The 17383-nt window shown below is 32.1% G+C and overlaps 1 protein-coding gene and 1 long non-coding RNA gene across 2 annotated transcripts; one reads left to right on the top strand and one right to left on the bottom strand.

Moving 5' to 3' along the window:
* Window positions 1-1040: 1040 nt before the first annotated feature.
* Window positions 1041-4881, bottom strand: LOC103492493 (ribosome biogenesis regulatory protein homolog). Its single transcript, XM_051080743.1, has 8 exons — window positions 4665-4881; window positions 3771-3921; window positions 3554-3605; window positions 3246-3374; window positions 2871-2988; window positions 2472-2655; window positions 2159-2272; window positions 1041-1402 (listed from the first exon to the last, which is right to left on the bottom strand). Exons 1-8 carry the CDS (start codon window positions 4757-4759, stop codon window positions 1253-1255), a joined length of 993 nt encoding a protein of 330 aa, XP_050936700.1. The 5' UTR covers window positions 4760-4881; the 3' UTR covers window positions 1041-1252.
* A 4822-nt stretch (window positions 4882-9703) lies between these two features.
* Window positions 9704-11217, top strand: LOC127148162 (uncharacterized). The gene is made up of 3 exons (XR_007818919.1): window positions 9704-10041; window positions 10284-10383; window positions 10828-11217. It is a non-coding gene; the product is annotated as an uncharacterized LOC127148162 (long non-coding RNA).
* Window positions 11218-17383: the final 6166 nt, after the last annotated feature.

The following is a 17383-nucleotide window of genomic DNA, read 5'->3' as shown; positions in this document are numbered from 1 at the left end:
TAAATTGATCGTTTATTAATTTTAGAGTTAAAAACGTGTAAATATTTTTTCAATGGCCATTTGGGATAATGAGTGAGTTATTATATTCTAATGTTATAATTGTTTATGTTTATGGTATAAATTATTTTAGTGATGTTTAGTTTTTTGTTAAATAATATGTATAGTTTTCCTTTTTTTCTTTTTATTTATTTTTAACGAGACGTTCAGTTAGCAATAAAAATTGAGTTGAATTGGTAACAGTTATAGGAAGTAATTGAAACAATTAGTTAAATTGAGTTGAGCTGGTAATAATTATAGAAGAGTAATTGGAGAGAGTTGACATAGACAACGAAGTGAAAATGAGAGTATTTTAGGAAGAAAAGCAACTTGATGTGATTAACAAGGTGAAAAATATCTTTAATTATTGGTGAACCAAACATGATTTTTTAACCACCAACTCAACTCTCTCAAATTACTGAAATTACCAAACACCCCTAATTGATTTATGACATGCTAGTCTCTTTGAGTTTGCTTTTCATTTATAATAATCCTGTTTTAGGAATTTTATTTAACCATTCAATTTAATCACATTATGGAAAAGTCAAGTTTAATTAATTGTTTTTAAATATAGCAAAATGTTCTAAAATATTTATAAATATATCAAAATACCATATTATTTTTTATAGACCACGATAGATTACATGAAAAAAGACTACACAAACAAACATTATAATGTTCAAAGCAAATTCAAATCATTTTTTATACAAAAAGTCCACCAAACGATCCTCCTCGAAAACTATATGAACTTCAAAATAAAATTTTAAGAATAAACAATTAACAATGATTAATCAAACTATATTGATAAAGGACCGAAAGAAAAATATAAATAAATAAACTACATAATAAGATTTGAACGTGGGTTGGAAAGATAACTATTAAGTTACACTACGCTGAGAATAAGTATTGAAAATTAAATAGTTTCATATATATATATATATATATATATATATATTCTAGGCCGATGTGTATGTATGTATATATAGAAACTGAAGATGAAAAAAGAACTGAAAAGGGCAAAATGGATCTAAATTAGCTTTGAGAAAATTCACAACTGAAATGAACTTTTACAAAATTGCTTTTTATCACATGGGAGAGATGAGTTGGGGAAAAAGAAAATTTTTAAATAACTCACATTCCTTCACTACTAATACTAAATAATGATGATAATGATGGTACATAATCCATTCAAAACTTAAACCAGAATGTAATCTGATCATTTTGCCTTTCCTTGCTTTGAAGATCCTTTCTTCAAAGGCTTCTTCTGAAGTTTCTTATTTGCCTTCAACTTGCTCGACGACGATGAAGATTTTCCTTGTTGGTTTCTTTGTTTCTTTTCTTTTTTAACGTTATACATGTTGACAGCCTGAAAATAAAGATGAGAAATCCAAAATAAGCTTAGAGATAGATAATTCCACGAAGTCAAAGCATTTGAATCTTTCACTTGAATGTTGGAGATCCAAATCTCCATTCTCTCGCTTTACTGTACTAAAAGGAATTAGTGAAATCAAATAACTCCAAAAAGGCTTAGAATTTAATAAGATTAGAAAAGCCGTCTTAATTGTTGGTACTCGCATGAAAATAGATGAACAAACAAATAATTGAACATGTTGACAGTCTGAAAATAGGACCAAAATAAGCTTAGAGATAAGTAATTCCAAAAACGCCAAAATGCACAGCTCAATGGTAAACGACATGTAGAGAATCTAGAGATTCAAATCTTCATTCCTACTAAAAAATAAAATAAAAATGATTCCAAAAAACTAAACAATTTGAAGTGATTAGAAAATCCCTTCTTCTCTAGTCTGATAAGACTAATCGTTGATGCTTGCAGGATAAATCATACATGAATAGTTATCACAAGATCCATTTGCAACCATGTAAATAAATAATATAATATAAAAAATTTATCAAAGATTAAAAAAAAGTAGCATGGCATTTACTTATTCCAATTAAGACGAAGTAACAAAAAGAGGTATGATTTTATGCTCGATATCATGCCATCCCAGTACAAAAGATCGATAGATTCAAAACCATAGGAGTTGCATTGCATGAAACCCTAAAATATAAGCATCTATATATCATTTTTAACAAGTAGAGATATGTAGTTCAGCAGTCAAACCTTATTAACGTTGAGAATCTCATGTGAATTCTTGGAAATTAATCTGCTAAGAACTTTCTCAGTTTGCTCTCTTTCTCGAGACCCTATCCCTGTTCCCTCCACAACAGGCAGAAACTATATGCAAACACAAAAAATGAATCACAACATTTTACGAGAAATATAAGAGCGTGTTTCAATTGACTTTTTAAGAATTTATACAAGTGTTTATGAATCCAAAAAAGATTTATAAACAATTAGAAAGTTAATCCAAACAAGCCATGAAGTAATCGTAGTCCATAGCATAAATGAATGTCAACAGGCTTATTCTATTAACCTTGCGATATTTTCCTTGATGTTTCGCAGGTTTTTCTCCTGCAAACTTCTTGTCAAATTTTCCACCACTGGCTGTTGAAGTTGCTGCCATTCCAGCTACATTTCCAAGTTCATCTTTAGTGATTTTCTTAGGTGCAGCCTGAGTTCCCGTTATAGGCAAAGCGGTGGCAGCTAGTTGGATGTGGCTGAAACAGTGAATTTGAGACCATCAAGAATAGATTGTATGAAGAGGAAAGGAAGATATGAATGAAGATGAACACCATAATGCAAAACATGAGAAAAACATGGACAGTGTCTCAACTCTAATAGTTGGCCAAAACATTGATCAAGCCACAAAATTTCAATCAAACTCGTGAATTATAAACTGAGGTTTGGAAAAAAACTGTCATAAGAGGTAAACCTAGGTAGAGCGCCAACTTTTGCAGCTTGCTTCAGATTTTGTAATCGATTCTTTTCTTGCTTTTCAACTCGTTTTTTCTTATCAGCTCGCCTTGCAGCAAATGGATCCTCCCCAGACTCTGCAAGACAAATCAAACGTGATACATGACAGCCACGTAGGCACTTTTAATGTGTCATAGGCATAAAGTGCAGCCAGTATGAAATAGAATAATCAGTTTGTTATCTGAATGTTCCAACTGAGTGCAATTTTGCAAAAGGAAAAAAGCAAAAGGAAACCAAAGAAAAATCAAAACTAGGATAACCAGTGGAACTATTAATTATAAAATTTTAAAAAATAATAATAGTTATCAAAAAAAATAATAATAAAAAACCCTACCATCAGTCATCTTGGCCTCAATTATGGGAATGTTATCCTCGTCATTTGCACGATCATAACCATGGCGACGTTTCCATGTATGCGTCTGTTCATCATACACTCTCTTATCTTTTTTACGTTTTTTTATGCCTGCAAAATTATTTTTGAAACAATATTTATAAACAAAAAATAGATAGTTATCAAAGTAACTAAGTTAGTAATGCTATTTCTTCTTTCAGTTGTTTTTTTCCCTTTTTTCCGTAGGAAAGGAAAAGTCCTATTGCTCTGTCAAAAATACCCTAGCATAGGCTGCATACCAAACAACTGACCTTTTTTTTGGGCAAAAAGTTCCCATTTTGTAGGAGGTTTCGGCTTTGGAAGCTGGAAAAGAAAAAGAAAAGATCGCCTCAGCCAGAAACTATAGAATTAATATTTGCAGCCACTGTTTACGGATAGAGTACAATCAACGACAGTTGTTACCAAGTAAAGAAATCATATAGATTGAAAGAGAAGTAAATGAGACAATAGAGTCGCATGAGGTCTTACGGGTTTCTCTCTCGGCAATCTCGTAGTAGGTGGAGGCAACCTCACAAGGGGGCCGTCTCTGTCTTCAGTTGAAGGCAGGTTGAAAAGATCATTGGCAATAGATTGAACTAACTCTGTTCCCTTTTGCAGGCATTCACTGATTAGTTCCTCCCTAGTAATCAAATTAAAAAAATAAATAACTAAAATAAGCAAAGATAATAGAGATCCTCTTGAAACAAAACAAGAAATTAGATACCCTAAAGTTAAACATTTGAAAAAGCCTCAAACAGATGAAGTGCCATCTTTGGATAGACTAGAGAAAGAAAAAAAAAAAAAAAAAAAGCGGTTTTCCAAAAATTTGTTTTCATTTGAACTCTTCAGATAAAACCTATTTCAATTAAATTCTGAAAAATCAGCTACTTGAGTGCTGTAGAACAATCCAATTGTTTCCAAAATGACTTATTTAAGAAAAAAGACTTCAAAAGCTAAACCAAACACACACGAAAGCTAAGAATCAAAAGTTAGATATTTCTAATTGGATTGACAAGGATGAAACATTTGGAAGTTGCCAATGCAGACATGGGTATAAGGGTTTAGGGTTTATTCACGGTCATCTGCCCAGAGTCTATGCCAACCATAGATGGAAAAACTCAGACACCCGGGCCATCTTCATCACCAAAGTTCAGAAAAACACTACAAGGGAGTGTGCATAGTATTACATCCCAAAGCCAAACTACACCACACAAGTGCTCTTCAACCTCATTGAGACAGACAGAACATGAGAAATTCAGAAAAGAAAAATCGCTACAAACAACTGTTTTTCATCTTCCTACTAAGGAATGAAGTTCAAAAAAAAGGGAGAGAATAGCAAGTTGCCAAGAATGATCAGGAGTCCAAATACGAAGAAGAAGTAACCTGGAGGGGGGAATTGAAGGAAACTGATGGTGAGGATTGAATGCCATTAGATGACCAAGGTCAATCTGGAACGGATGCTGATTTTCGATCTCCATGCTCCGACCACCTAGGTTGCCGACGACAGAGGTTCTCTATAATGAAATTGGAAACCCTAAAACCTCAGGCTTTCTTTCTTATTATAACCGGTAAAAAGGTATAAAAGGAATGAGTTTTAAATAAACAATGGATACTAAAAAGGGTTTTTATACTCAGATTTTATTTTCATTATGTTCTATTTTTTTAATTTCTCCATTGAGTAAATATGAATTACGGGGTTTTTCTATTACATCTTTCGAAAATATATAACAAATCAACAAAATATTAACAATTTCGAATATAAAAAAGTCCACATGTCCATAATAAAAAATATAAAAAATGTCGTTCTCAATGCACGTTATTTACTACACGATCGATTTTGTTATTGTTTGATATATGATGATATAAATTTAGATTTGGAGTCAAGTCTAAACTATTTATTTTTCCGATTTTATGTTTAATTTGGTTATATCATTCTTTAATTTAGTTATATGATCTATTGGATTTGGTTTTTTTTTTCAAGATTTGGTATGAAGCTAAACAATTTTTTTCAACTATCCTTTAGATTTGTTTACGTCTAGATTTTGATAAACTATTTTTTAAGTTTTTTTTACACGATCATTTATCTGTTTATACATCATCTAGATTTGGTTATCTCAGTATAGATAAAGAAAGACATGAAATGAAAAAACAAAGCTGTAATATTTAAAAAATAGCCGCTTTTTACATGGACCGATTTGCTATGTTTATGAGAATTTTTCTTTTTTTATTGAAATTTTGTTACGTGCAAAACAATAATCATTTTGTTTTTTTTTTTTTTTTTCTCTTAATTTGAGAAGTTTATGTTTGAGAATTAATGAATGAATGAGTTGATTTGGAGCTGAAATTGGGGTTGAAGGTGGAGATGTTGAATGTGGGTTTGGACTTGAAATTGGGCTTACAATTGGAGTTGGTACTTACATTTGGACTTCGAGAACCGTTATTTGTGGAAGGTGGTGAAGTCATTGATTTTTTAAGCCCTAGCAAATTAGACAAAATAAAACAACAATAATAGTGATAGACGGAACTCAATACTCAAAAAGTCAATGAGTTTATGCCTTTAGAGATGAGTTGAATGTATTTCACTCTCCAAAATTCTTTTATTTCTCTCAGATTTGTATGTGTCTATTGTTTATTGGATTACCAAAATGTTCTTTAGTACATATCTAATGTCCAACTAACAAAGACTTGGTAAGACTAAGATGTTTATCTTCTTTTTGCATAACTATTGAGTCATAAGTCTAACCAATTTGTTTAATATCATTTGACGGTATAAAAGTTAAATAATCTAAAGCAATAGATATCCTTGAATTCAACTATTGAATAACTAATATTCAACAGCTTCTTGATAGCAACAAGCTTAATCATCGCAATCATGAGGTGTAAGTTTAAACCATAATAAATTGACAACATTTATCCGTGAAGATGTAAAAAATGATTCAAACATCGGAAATCTTTAATTCAACTATTATAGAACTCAATTCCAATCAATACCTAACAACTTCCGAACTAAAACTTGTTTAACCATTTAAAATCACAAGGCACAAGTCCAACATTAATCAAAGTTTCAAGAGACCTAACGAATAAAGAAAATATCCAAGAATATGAAGAAACTCTCTAGATAGAGCTTAAAAATAATTGAATAATAACTTACGTTTGGGTGATTCGTTTGGCAGTATCTCATGACAGCAGACAACAAATCAACCAATGGCAGAGGATGATGCTCACTGTAGTAACGATGACAAATCTAAACAACGGTAGTGGACAACTCATCCTATGCCATTGACAACGAATAATGATCCTCTTCGTTCTTCTAATCTTTAGCAATCCAATAATTCAAGTGTTCATGAGTAAAAACTAAAAAGAAAAAGACAAGTAATTAAAGTTTTTTTTATATGATATTTTATGCACTACTAATAAAAAATAAAGATCCAAGCATTAACTCCAAGTCAACTAAGATAAGAATAGGAGATATTTCAATATAAGAAATTTAGGCTCTCTCGACATAGATTTAAGTTGTCAGGAGAACAGGCGTAGGGAGGTACCATATCTACCGACGCTTCCGTTCGAGCATCGAAAGATACCACATTTTTCGACGCAAGAAACATGCGTCAGTTGTTAGTTAGCATCTCCTAATGTTGTGCATGTACATGTGAAAAGACATAAGAGAACTTTTGATGCTTTATATTGGCGGTGTTAGGATTTATGGAGAACTCTCGATGCCTATTAGGATGCGTCTGGAGTTTCCCTTTAAAAACCCTCTAATATGTATTTCACACATTTGAAAACGAAAAGAATTTTTTGAGAGAATAAGTTGTGAAGGAGAACACCGCCCTGCAGGAAAATACACCATATTGCCGCTCGAGACACCACGCCACTTCCGTCCTCGTCGCCTGCCTCGTCTCTTCCGTTACCGTCATCGTCACTAGAATGAACGAAGGTGTTGCATCCAACTTCTGTAATGTTTGCCCTAAGATCGAAGCCTACTTATTTTTCCACATTGCCTTTTTCCCCACTAATAGGTACGCATTCTTCCACATAACTACGACATTTTAGTTTTTAGCATTACTAAAATATCATGTGCTCTTGGATGGACTTGTTGTAAGCTGATGTGATTTTTTCTTTCATTTGATTTTTTTTTTGTTCAAATTGATTTTTTTGGTCTGAAGGCAGAGTTGAGTTATTTTACTCCAATTTCACAAGGTGGTAGGGCAAATATTAACACTACAAGAGACGGGGTACTCCCTACATCAAAAAACGTCGACGCAAATAAAAAGTACGTCGGAAAAGGATATCCCGACGTACCAAATGGCGTCGAAAAGAACGTCGGGAGAAAGGCGTCGGGAGAGGCTTTCCCGACGTTGAAATATGCGTCGGCATAGGCTGCATCGAGAATACCTCATTCCCGACACAGACTATACTGACGCGTATTTCGACGTCGGGAAAACCTCTTTTCTAACGTTTTTTTTCCGACGTTTCTTTACGTTGAGAATTTCTTTTTATATATATATTTTAAATATTTTATTTCTACTTTTTTTCTTATAATATTTTGCTCAAACATTCACAATGATGTTAGGATTGCTCAAAAAATTTTCCCGACGTTCTGGATTAAATTAAAACAAATTAAATTAAATTAAGAAATATACAAACACAAATTAAAAAAATAGAATTAAAATTAATAATACGAATAAGTTCACTACAACAAAATATAGTTTTCAAAATAGAAAAAACATAAATATTAAGAAAAAGTTTCCCAACGAGGTGCGTATGCGCGTCATTCTACACCTTTGGTCCTAAAAATGGTATAAAAATAACTAAGTTTAGTACATAATCATATATTGCAAAAACTTAAGAATAATAGAGACATATACGTAGCGTAGAGCTAGGGATCATGTGGTGGTCCCTGTTGTGCACGAGTTAGTTATTCTATCATCTTTTTCATACTTTTCACTTGTGAAGCTAATGCTTGGTGATTTCTATCTTGTACTTCAATCCGTTCCAAAGCTTCATGAAGTTTAGCTTGTAATTCAATCTCTTTTTCTGTGGACTGCGAATAAGACGTTGACGAACTGCTTGCACTCACCGTTCTGCGGACCTTCGACTTGGGTCCCCAACCAAGGATAGCCAACACAACCTAATTATTAACAACAAAAGTTATCCTACTACCACCCCTTAAAACAAGCAAATTCAAAACAAAAATGCTATCATAACTGCAGGATAGCCATCCCAAACATAAACAAATTCAAAATAAAATATAAATCTCCCCCTCCCCCAATTCAATTTAACCATTAACCCCGCTTCAATTTCAATTTTCAATTTAACTTAAACCCCCCTCCCCCAATTTAATTTTCAATTTAAGTATAAATCTCCCCCCTCCCAATTCAATTTTCAATTTAACAATAAACACCCTCCCCCAATTCAACCCCCATTCAATTTTCATTTATCTATAAACTCCCCCCTCAATTCAATTTTCTAAATAACCCTAAACGCTAAACCATTCAAATTTCAATTCAACCACAAATTACACACATTCTATACAAAAATACATTTAACAAACAAAAATATATTCCAAAAGAAAATCCTAAAATAATTTTCCTAAAAAAAACGCTAAAACATAAATCTAAACTAAATAAATTTTAATTTTCCATTTACCTAAAGTGGCAGACGGCGGTGGAACAGCGGCCAAAGGGCGACGGATCTCTCTTTTCCCCTCTTGGCTTCTCCTCTCTTTTTCCCTCTCGATTTCGGTTCTGTAAAATACAGAACTAGGATTAAAAAGGGGATTTTCCGACACAGTGTCGCGGCGTCGGGAAATCCCCCAAAAGGCGTCAGGAAAAGGGGCATTCCTGATGCTCATTAAATGGTTTTACCGACGCTCCATAATGCGTCGGAAAAACCCCTATTCCCGACGCCGTTCACGACCCACTGTGCACGGCGTCGGGAATAGTTCGTTTTTTAAAATTAATTTACCCTTTTCCCGACAAATACTTGTCGACGCCTTCTTGATGCGTCGGGAAAGAGTGTTTTCCCGACGCGGTGTTGATGGCGTCGGGAAAGCCCTTATTCCCGACGTTCTTTATGCTGACGTCCTTTTTGGCGTCAGGAATGTTCCATTTTCTCATAGTGTAAGTTAGAGTTTTTATTTCAATTCATATAAACCCAACTTTGTCGATGCCCCAAACACCCCTAACTTGTATTTGAGATTATGACTATGACAAACTAATACTTTTTATGCAAGGCTTAATTAACTTAGATCCCCATACTAAAACATTTTATTTACTTAATTTGAAATGTTGTCAACTTTATATTGCATTACTTTTTTCTGCAATTGGCAAAGTGAACTTTATGGAGCACCTTACAAAGAATTTTTAGAAGTGCTTACCCTTTATAAATTTTTAAAAGTTCACAAATCACGAATCTAAGACACAACAACGGGTTAAACGGCCCTAAGTTGAAGAGTGTCTGGTGATGGATGGGTTTATTTACCTATATCCAACTCGCTTGCACCCTAGATGTTTTTGTTTTGATGGATTTTCACTCGGGCCTTGGTCTTTTCTCTCCGTCTTCTTCACATATCTTTTTCTTTCACTGTTCTCCCAAGTTTTGAGAAGTATCTCTAATGGTGTTTGTTGATGCAATGTAAATTTCATACCTGCAAGATTAGCATAGCAAAGGGAAGAAAAAGAACTCGGAAAGCTACATGGCTCAACAAAAACATCTACATTCATTTGAGGATTCTTTTTTAAAGAAATGCACAGATAAGGTTTTTCCTCTCTACTAAAATAATGTATCTAAAATATATTTTTAAGTTACAGATTTGTAAGTTTGTTAAGAGATAAGAAAAATAGACATTGAAGTCGCTTGATATTTCAATTCTCCACCTTGAACCAAACATCTTTGATCTTCAAGCCTTTCGAATATGACTTTTTTGCCTGGAATTGCTTGTCTTGCTTTTTTTTTTTTTTGTATGGTCACTAAACTGCATGTCTGGCTTTCATCTGATAGGTACTATAGAATGTTTGGCACACAAGATGGGTTGGTTGGGTAAAAATGCTCCTGTTCACAGGATTCATGGTTCCTTACTTGCAGTTGGTGAGCTCTTGAGGTTAGTGTAGATGGTATATTTTGGATGCATGAATTATTGTAGTGCTGTCTTCCCTTGTATCCGTGTTTTGTGAAGGGTGATTTTTAATGTCTTAATTTTTTCACGCAATATCTTATGATTTTCCTTTCTTTAGTTGTAAATAATTTTGAAACATCACTGTGTTTTTTATCTATGGTCTCCTCTTGGGTGCTCCTAACGAGTTTTATTATACATCCCTTGATCTTTTTGGCTTTGACTTGGGTGGGTCCTTACCTTTTTTGTGTGTAATTCATCACATTACGAATTTTTGGTTTCCTTTTAAAAAATAATATGCACTACTTTCATTCTGGTCCCAGTAGTTCTGCTTTATAATAGATGTTTATAATAATTTTTCCTTGCTATTTCACAATAGTTAGAATGCATTGTTGATCTTAATCATGATTTTCGTTTCTCTACTTGTTTCAGAAGCAACCCAAAAACAATTAGGAGAACAATGAGAGTAAAAAGGTCTCACCCTTTATTACTTAAAATCGCACCTTCATATCGCCATTCTACTGAATGTGTGCGTAATTTTCCTTTTTTTTCTTTTCTTTTCTTTTTTCTTTTTTCTTTTTTTTTTTTTTTTTTTTTTTTGAGAAGAGGGGAGGTTCTTTGACTATCTGCCATTAAGCAATTGGAATTTGAGGTTGTATTCTTAACCTCCAAAACTTTTTTTAGTGAGAAAGTTCTTCCATTGTAATATTTACACCATATGTTTTCTGCCCTTGTGCTGGGAGAAATATCGGCTTGGCCTGAAAGCAATCGTTCAAGAATCAATGAGAACTCCTAAGGATGGTACAAACTTCCCCATCTAAACAATTAGGACTTATAGTTCCTTTTCTTATTTTGCTTCCTTTGGGAGTTTATTTCCATGGAACATTATTTTTGTATCTTTTTCATTACTTTTCTAATGCGTTCCTACCTTGTTAAAGAAGAAAAAAAAAAGTTCATTTTTCCAGCATCTTTTGAAATGTTTTGTGATGGGGTGAGGTGGGGAATTCCTCATTAGTTTTATAATTGTTTTATTCTTTCGTTCAAAATTTTAAATTACAAAAATAAAAAGTAATAATGAAATATATTTTTTAAAAAATGATAGAACTTCGGACGCATAAATATGAACCTCGGGAGATCATAAGCACACTTTTTTTTGTCATATTAAATAATAATGTTTTTATTTGACAGTTTGATTCATTGCTATTTTTGTTTCTTCCATAAACTTGTTTAGTATATATGAAACATGTACAAATATTATGGGTTATATGCATCTATATTTAGATGTAAACTGTTTTATATCACTGCGTATATATTTTATACTTAATATAGTTTGTCATATTCTCATATTTAATTTTATTTTGTCTTTCTTGATCGTGAGTTTAGTCCAGTCACCAATGAGGTTTGTTTGACTTGTTATGAGAGTAGCAAATCAATTATGAAGTACGTGAGAGCTTGGGATGAGATTTTAGTGTTGTAATAGAGGAAGCTCAATCAAAGTTTGGAAAACACTAGCTTATGGAGGTGATCTCACACTTAGAGGAACCTAAATATGTTGCATCGTAGGTATCTTATATAGAAATTGGAAATTAGAGGATCTCAAACTTAAGTTAAAGCTAAAGAGTAAATTGTACGTGATACATTGGAGATGGAGTTTTTTAGATAAGTACTTCACTCACTACAAGAAGAAGAGGTTCTGCCGACGTAGAGATGCGTCGGCAAATGTCAGATCTATATCGGAAAAGGCTATGTCGACGCAGAAACAGACGTCGGTAAGAACGTCGTGAGAAAAGAGTCGTGAAAGGCATTCCCAATGCGCGAACGAGACGACGTCGACAAAGTGTTACTGTGGATGCACTGTTCGCCAACATGGTCAACACGTCGGTAGTGGAGAACTATCGACATTTGTTAATGGCGTCGCAAATACCTTACTACCGATGTCGTCAAGTACGCGACGTCAGCAGTGTTATTTGATTTAAATTCATTCTAAAAACACGGTTAACGTAATTAACAAAAAATTATTAAAATTCCAAATTGAATTATAATTAACATAAAATTAAAAATACCAAATCGAATTTATATGAATATTAATTCAAATATTAAAAAGTACATGTTCGTAAGTTTAGAAATTACATGAATAATAAAAAATAAAAATGAAAATTTAAAACATAGTTCTAAACGTCCATACCAGTTTCTCAACTTTTGCACATTGCTTCAACATGATTGTAGCTAGTATGATCATAAGGACATTGGCAAAATATACAAAAAGGGAAGTTGAACATTATTACAAGGTTGCTTCAAATAGAAACAACCCTTACTCTGGTGATTTCAAAAAATTGATTAGGAAGAGATGAGTAGTAAATAATAAGGTCGATAACATAACAATAAGCCATAGAAAGTTTCCCACTTGCATATTGAATAGGAAGAAACAACCCTTACTCTAGTAGTTCAAGAAAATTGATTAGGAAGAGATAAGCAGTAAATAATAAGATCAATAACAAAACAGTAGGTCATAGAAAGTTTCTCACTTGCATATTAAGTAAACATGATTGATAACTTTTTTAACAATCAATCATATTTACCTAATACGTGTCTAATGACTTACTCGTTCGGTTCTCGATATTGTCATTTTCTATTCCTGTCCTTTTGAATCAATTTTCTGAATCACCAGAGTAAGAGTTGTTTTTGTTTAAAGCAAGCTTGTATTTTTCTCGACGCAGCTCGTAATAATGTTCAACTTTCCTCTTTGCACATTTTGCCTCTGTCTCTATAATTATACTAGCTACAGTCCATGCTGAACTCCTGACAGCTACTATTTGATTTTCTTTGAGCTCCTCCATTGCACGTAAGCTCCTTTATAGACTTATTGTACTGTTCCTTTTCTTTTTTCGCTACTTCAATATAGTAGATTATAATTTTGAAATGCACAACAAATTTGATATCAACACATACATATAATATACATTCATCCATTAGCAAAAGTACATCCCACTGCAAAGGTAATTTTTCTTCTTTACAATCAGTAACTTTTTTGTTATTCACCTAACATGCAATCATATTAGTATTATGATGTGGCTATCACTTTAATTAAAATCTTAATACATGGCTGGTAGAATGTGGTATTGGCAACTTCAATTTCAACTTCAATCTTATATCCTAAAAACACTAAATTTGAATGCAATACTAAAACCTACGACTAAATCAAGATCTAAAACCTAAAACTAATTTAAAATCTAAAGCCTAAAACTAATTTGAAATCTAAATACTAAAACAAAAGTAAAACCACTTACCAGAATGAAGAGTGATGGTGGCAGATGACGACGAACGGAATGGAGTGGATGGCGACGATTGCTCTCCTTATCGGCCTCTCTCAACTCTCTCTCGACCTTCTCCTTCTTAGTTATGTGAATTACAGAACGTGAAATTGGTTTTCATAGAGGAACTACTGATGTTTCACTTATGACGTCGACATAGGATCTCCAACTTACAACACAGTCACTTATGGAATTGTGAGAATCCTTTCAAAAGCAGTCAAGACGCACACACCTCACGATGTTACCTACCCCATGTCGGCATAGAATTCCTAACTCGTGATGCAGTCACTTATGGCATCGTGAGAACCCAGTCAAAAGTAGTCAAAATGCCATGCATCTCACAACGTTACCTACCTCACGTCGACATAGGAACCCCAACTCGCGGCGCAGTCACTTATGGCATCGTGAAAATTTTGTCAAGAGCAATCAAAACTTCACACACTCGCAACGTTACCTACTCCATGTCGATAGAGGTTCCATCTTTCATGACGACATGCAATTTCGCGTTGTGATATGATTATCAAAAAATTTTAAATGTTCAACATTTGCCGATGTAGTCAAAAGCAACATCGACAAAAGGTCGACATCTCACGATGCCTTGCATGCAACGTCAATAATAATTGGGGCAACGTCGACGCATATATGCATGGCGTACCAAACGTTTTCCCGACGTCTCCTCGTGCAGTGTCGTAAAAGCCTCACCCTTTGTCGATGTTATTTGTGCGACGTAGTCAGAGATCCATAGTCGACGCTTTCTTCATGACATCGCAAAAAGGTTCTTCTTACGACATCACTTTCTTTTATGCTTTTTTCGGCGTCGACAGACCTCCAACTTTTTGTAGTGATTCCAACTGCTAAACTCTTTATTGATTGAAGTTTCTTACTACTAAGCAAATAGTCCTTCACATGTAAGTGATATTGTACCGAATTGGATTATCAATTTATGTGTTTCACTGTATTTGTTGTTGTTGGTTTGATATCAAGCTATTATGTTCGTCAATCATCGTAACATTGTGTTTGTCGTTTGTATTGTTTGTTACATCCACTTTCTTTTTTTAATACATAATACTATATTGATTAATAACAACTTATACCTTTATTCCCAATATCTCCAAGTCGGAAAAAAAACGAATATTCATCTATAAAATCTTTTGCTCCATCATACATAGGTTGGGGCAAATAAAATAAAATGATTCCACCAACATATATTTTGAATAACAAATGTAAATAGAAAATTAGATAGAGTATCGTTTTATATGTCAATATCTACTTATTATTAAATGAATTTTTTTTAGTATAATAATTGTATGATGTAAAATTGAATCGAATCGAATCTTTCACCCTAAAATTGAATGTTATATAAATTACAGAAGTTAAGTTTACAAATGAACTTTATCTGCCGTATTTTATAAAATAATATGAGATATTTATTTTGTTTTGTTTTTAATAAAAAGAAATCTATTTTTTTTATAACAACAATGGTGAAATATGCGGTTCAAATCTCTTATGTACAAAATGGAAGACCATGTAAATTACTCTTCTTTAGGTTCATTTTGGTCATTAAACTTAAATATAACCTCATAATTGTTTTAAATTAACTAATAATCACTCACACACAAACCTAGTAGAAATTATATAGTCAATAAAATAGGTTAAAATTCCAAGACTAAATTAAAATCGACCTCAAAATTTTAGCTTTTAAGACAGAAATTTTAGTTTTTAGGTTTAAAAATGTATTAGTTTACAAAATTGAAACAGAAATTCACAAAATTACAGAAATGTAATAAAAAAAATCAACCCCACAATCTATACATATAATGCTAAATTATCGTGAGGAATATGTGTAGGATAATGAGCAAGGTTTTGGAGGAAGAAATAAAGAAGGAAAGAAGATGTAGAGAGATTGGATTAGGCAACGAATGCGAAGGCACATTGTCCCCACACTCTCTCCATCCAAAAAGTAACCTAAAAAAGGGAGGAAAAAAATAAACGCATAAAGTGAATAAAAAGCAAAGACAAATCAAACCGACACCATCAAGATTCCCTCATCCCCATAAACATATACATTATTTAAATACTACTTCCCTCCTTATATTTCCTTTAGATCTTACTATTTCGTTCTTTTTTTGGTTTTGGTTAATGAATGGTTCAAATTTTTATTTTCGTCTTTATATTTTTCAAAGTTAGTTTATTTTTAGTCTTATGTTTTCAAAACGTGTATTTAGTGTTTCTATTTTAGAAAAATCATCATTTTGATTTTTAAACAACGTGAATATTAGGATAATATAAAGACTAAAATATTTAAAAGTTGAAAGTATGTAAACTAAAAGAAAATTTATTTAAAAGTACGAATTTAACAAAAATTTATAGATGTCAATTTTACTATATTTTAATTTGTTTTGATATATTTGAAAAGGATAGGAATGAGAAGGAATGTTTTAAGGGTGGAAGGATCAAATTTTTAAATCCTATATTGACCCCTAGTTTTCTTTCCAAAATTACTGCCCCTCCTTAGATTAGAAAAAGAGAGAATAAAATCTGGATTTCTCAAATGGTGATCCGTTTAGGTGACTTTACGATTTTACCCTTTGCTTCTTGATTATTCGTGTTGGCCTTGAGGGTATGATTGTCCAATCAGTGGATTAAGAACGGCTGCGTTTGCTTTTTCCATCACCGATTCCCAAGCCCTTCCATTTCTTTTTCTTACACCGCGACCTTTTTGAAATTTGAATTCTTCTGACCGGATTGCCCTTCTTGTTTTCTGCTTATTACAACATCCCCTCTCCTTTGCCCTCTTTGTTAAGTCTTCTGTTTCCTTGTAATGATTTTACGAAATTGCACCTAATGTTATTGTCACGTTTGATTTGTACGAAATCTTTGTTAGATAACTATAGGAGGATTAGTTTGATGATTGAGTTTGTTTTGTAGAGTTTATATTTGAAAATTTCCTCAATATATATCATTTTGAAAGCATATTTTTATCATTATTTATTAATTTATAATTATTTTCTTGATATACTAAAATAAACTAAAATATTTTTAAAAATTTCACGGTTTATTTACGACATATTAAGATAGACTACCATCTGATCTATGGTGATCTATCCAACAAATTACTATATTTTACTATATTTACAAATATTCTCATAAATTTTGTCATTTAATATAATTTTTCTTGAAAATTTTAACTTTTTATTTATTAATTATAGTTTATTTTTAAATACAATTTATATTATTTTTATAAGTTTTTTACAAAACAATATTTAATAATTTAAAATTTTATAAGATAGATATTATTTAAATGTGAATATGAGCATGTTGCTAAAGAAAATAAAAGCAACTAAGATGTTTAGAGAGAAGACTGTGATAAAGATATATTATTTTAATAAAAATTATTATAAATGATAAAAGTATTTAAAATTTTTATAAAATATAACAAAATTTTATATTCTATTAACGATTGGCTAATAAACGGAATAAATTTCTATCATTTAAAATATAAAAATTTACTATATTTTGTAAATATTTTAATTTATTTTGATATATTTGAAAATATCTATGTAGAAAAAGAAAAGTAATATGATAAAACAAAAAGACGATGGTCATTTAAAAAGTAAATGAGAATGTTTTTAACATTAGAATTTAGATAACTCGTGTTTTAAGAAAGCATGAAAACC

The sequence above is a fragment of the Cucumis melo genome, chromosome 2 (assembly GCF_025177605.1).
Source record: "Cucumis melo cultivar AY chromosome 2, USDA_Cmelo_AY_1.0, whole genome shotgun sequence".
NCBI classification, from domain to species: Eukaryota; Viridiplantae; Streptophyta; class Magnoliopsida; order Cucurbitales; family Cucurbitaceae; genus Cucumis; species Cucumis melo.
The sequence above is the reverse complement of the archived record's forward strand: the minus strand, read 5'-3'. Positions and strand labels throughout refer to the sequence as shown.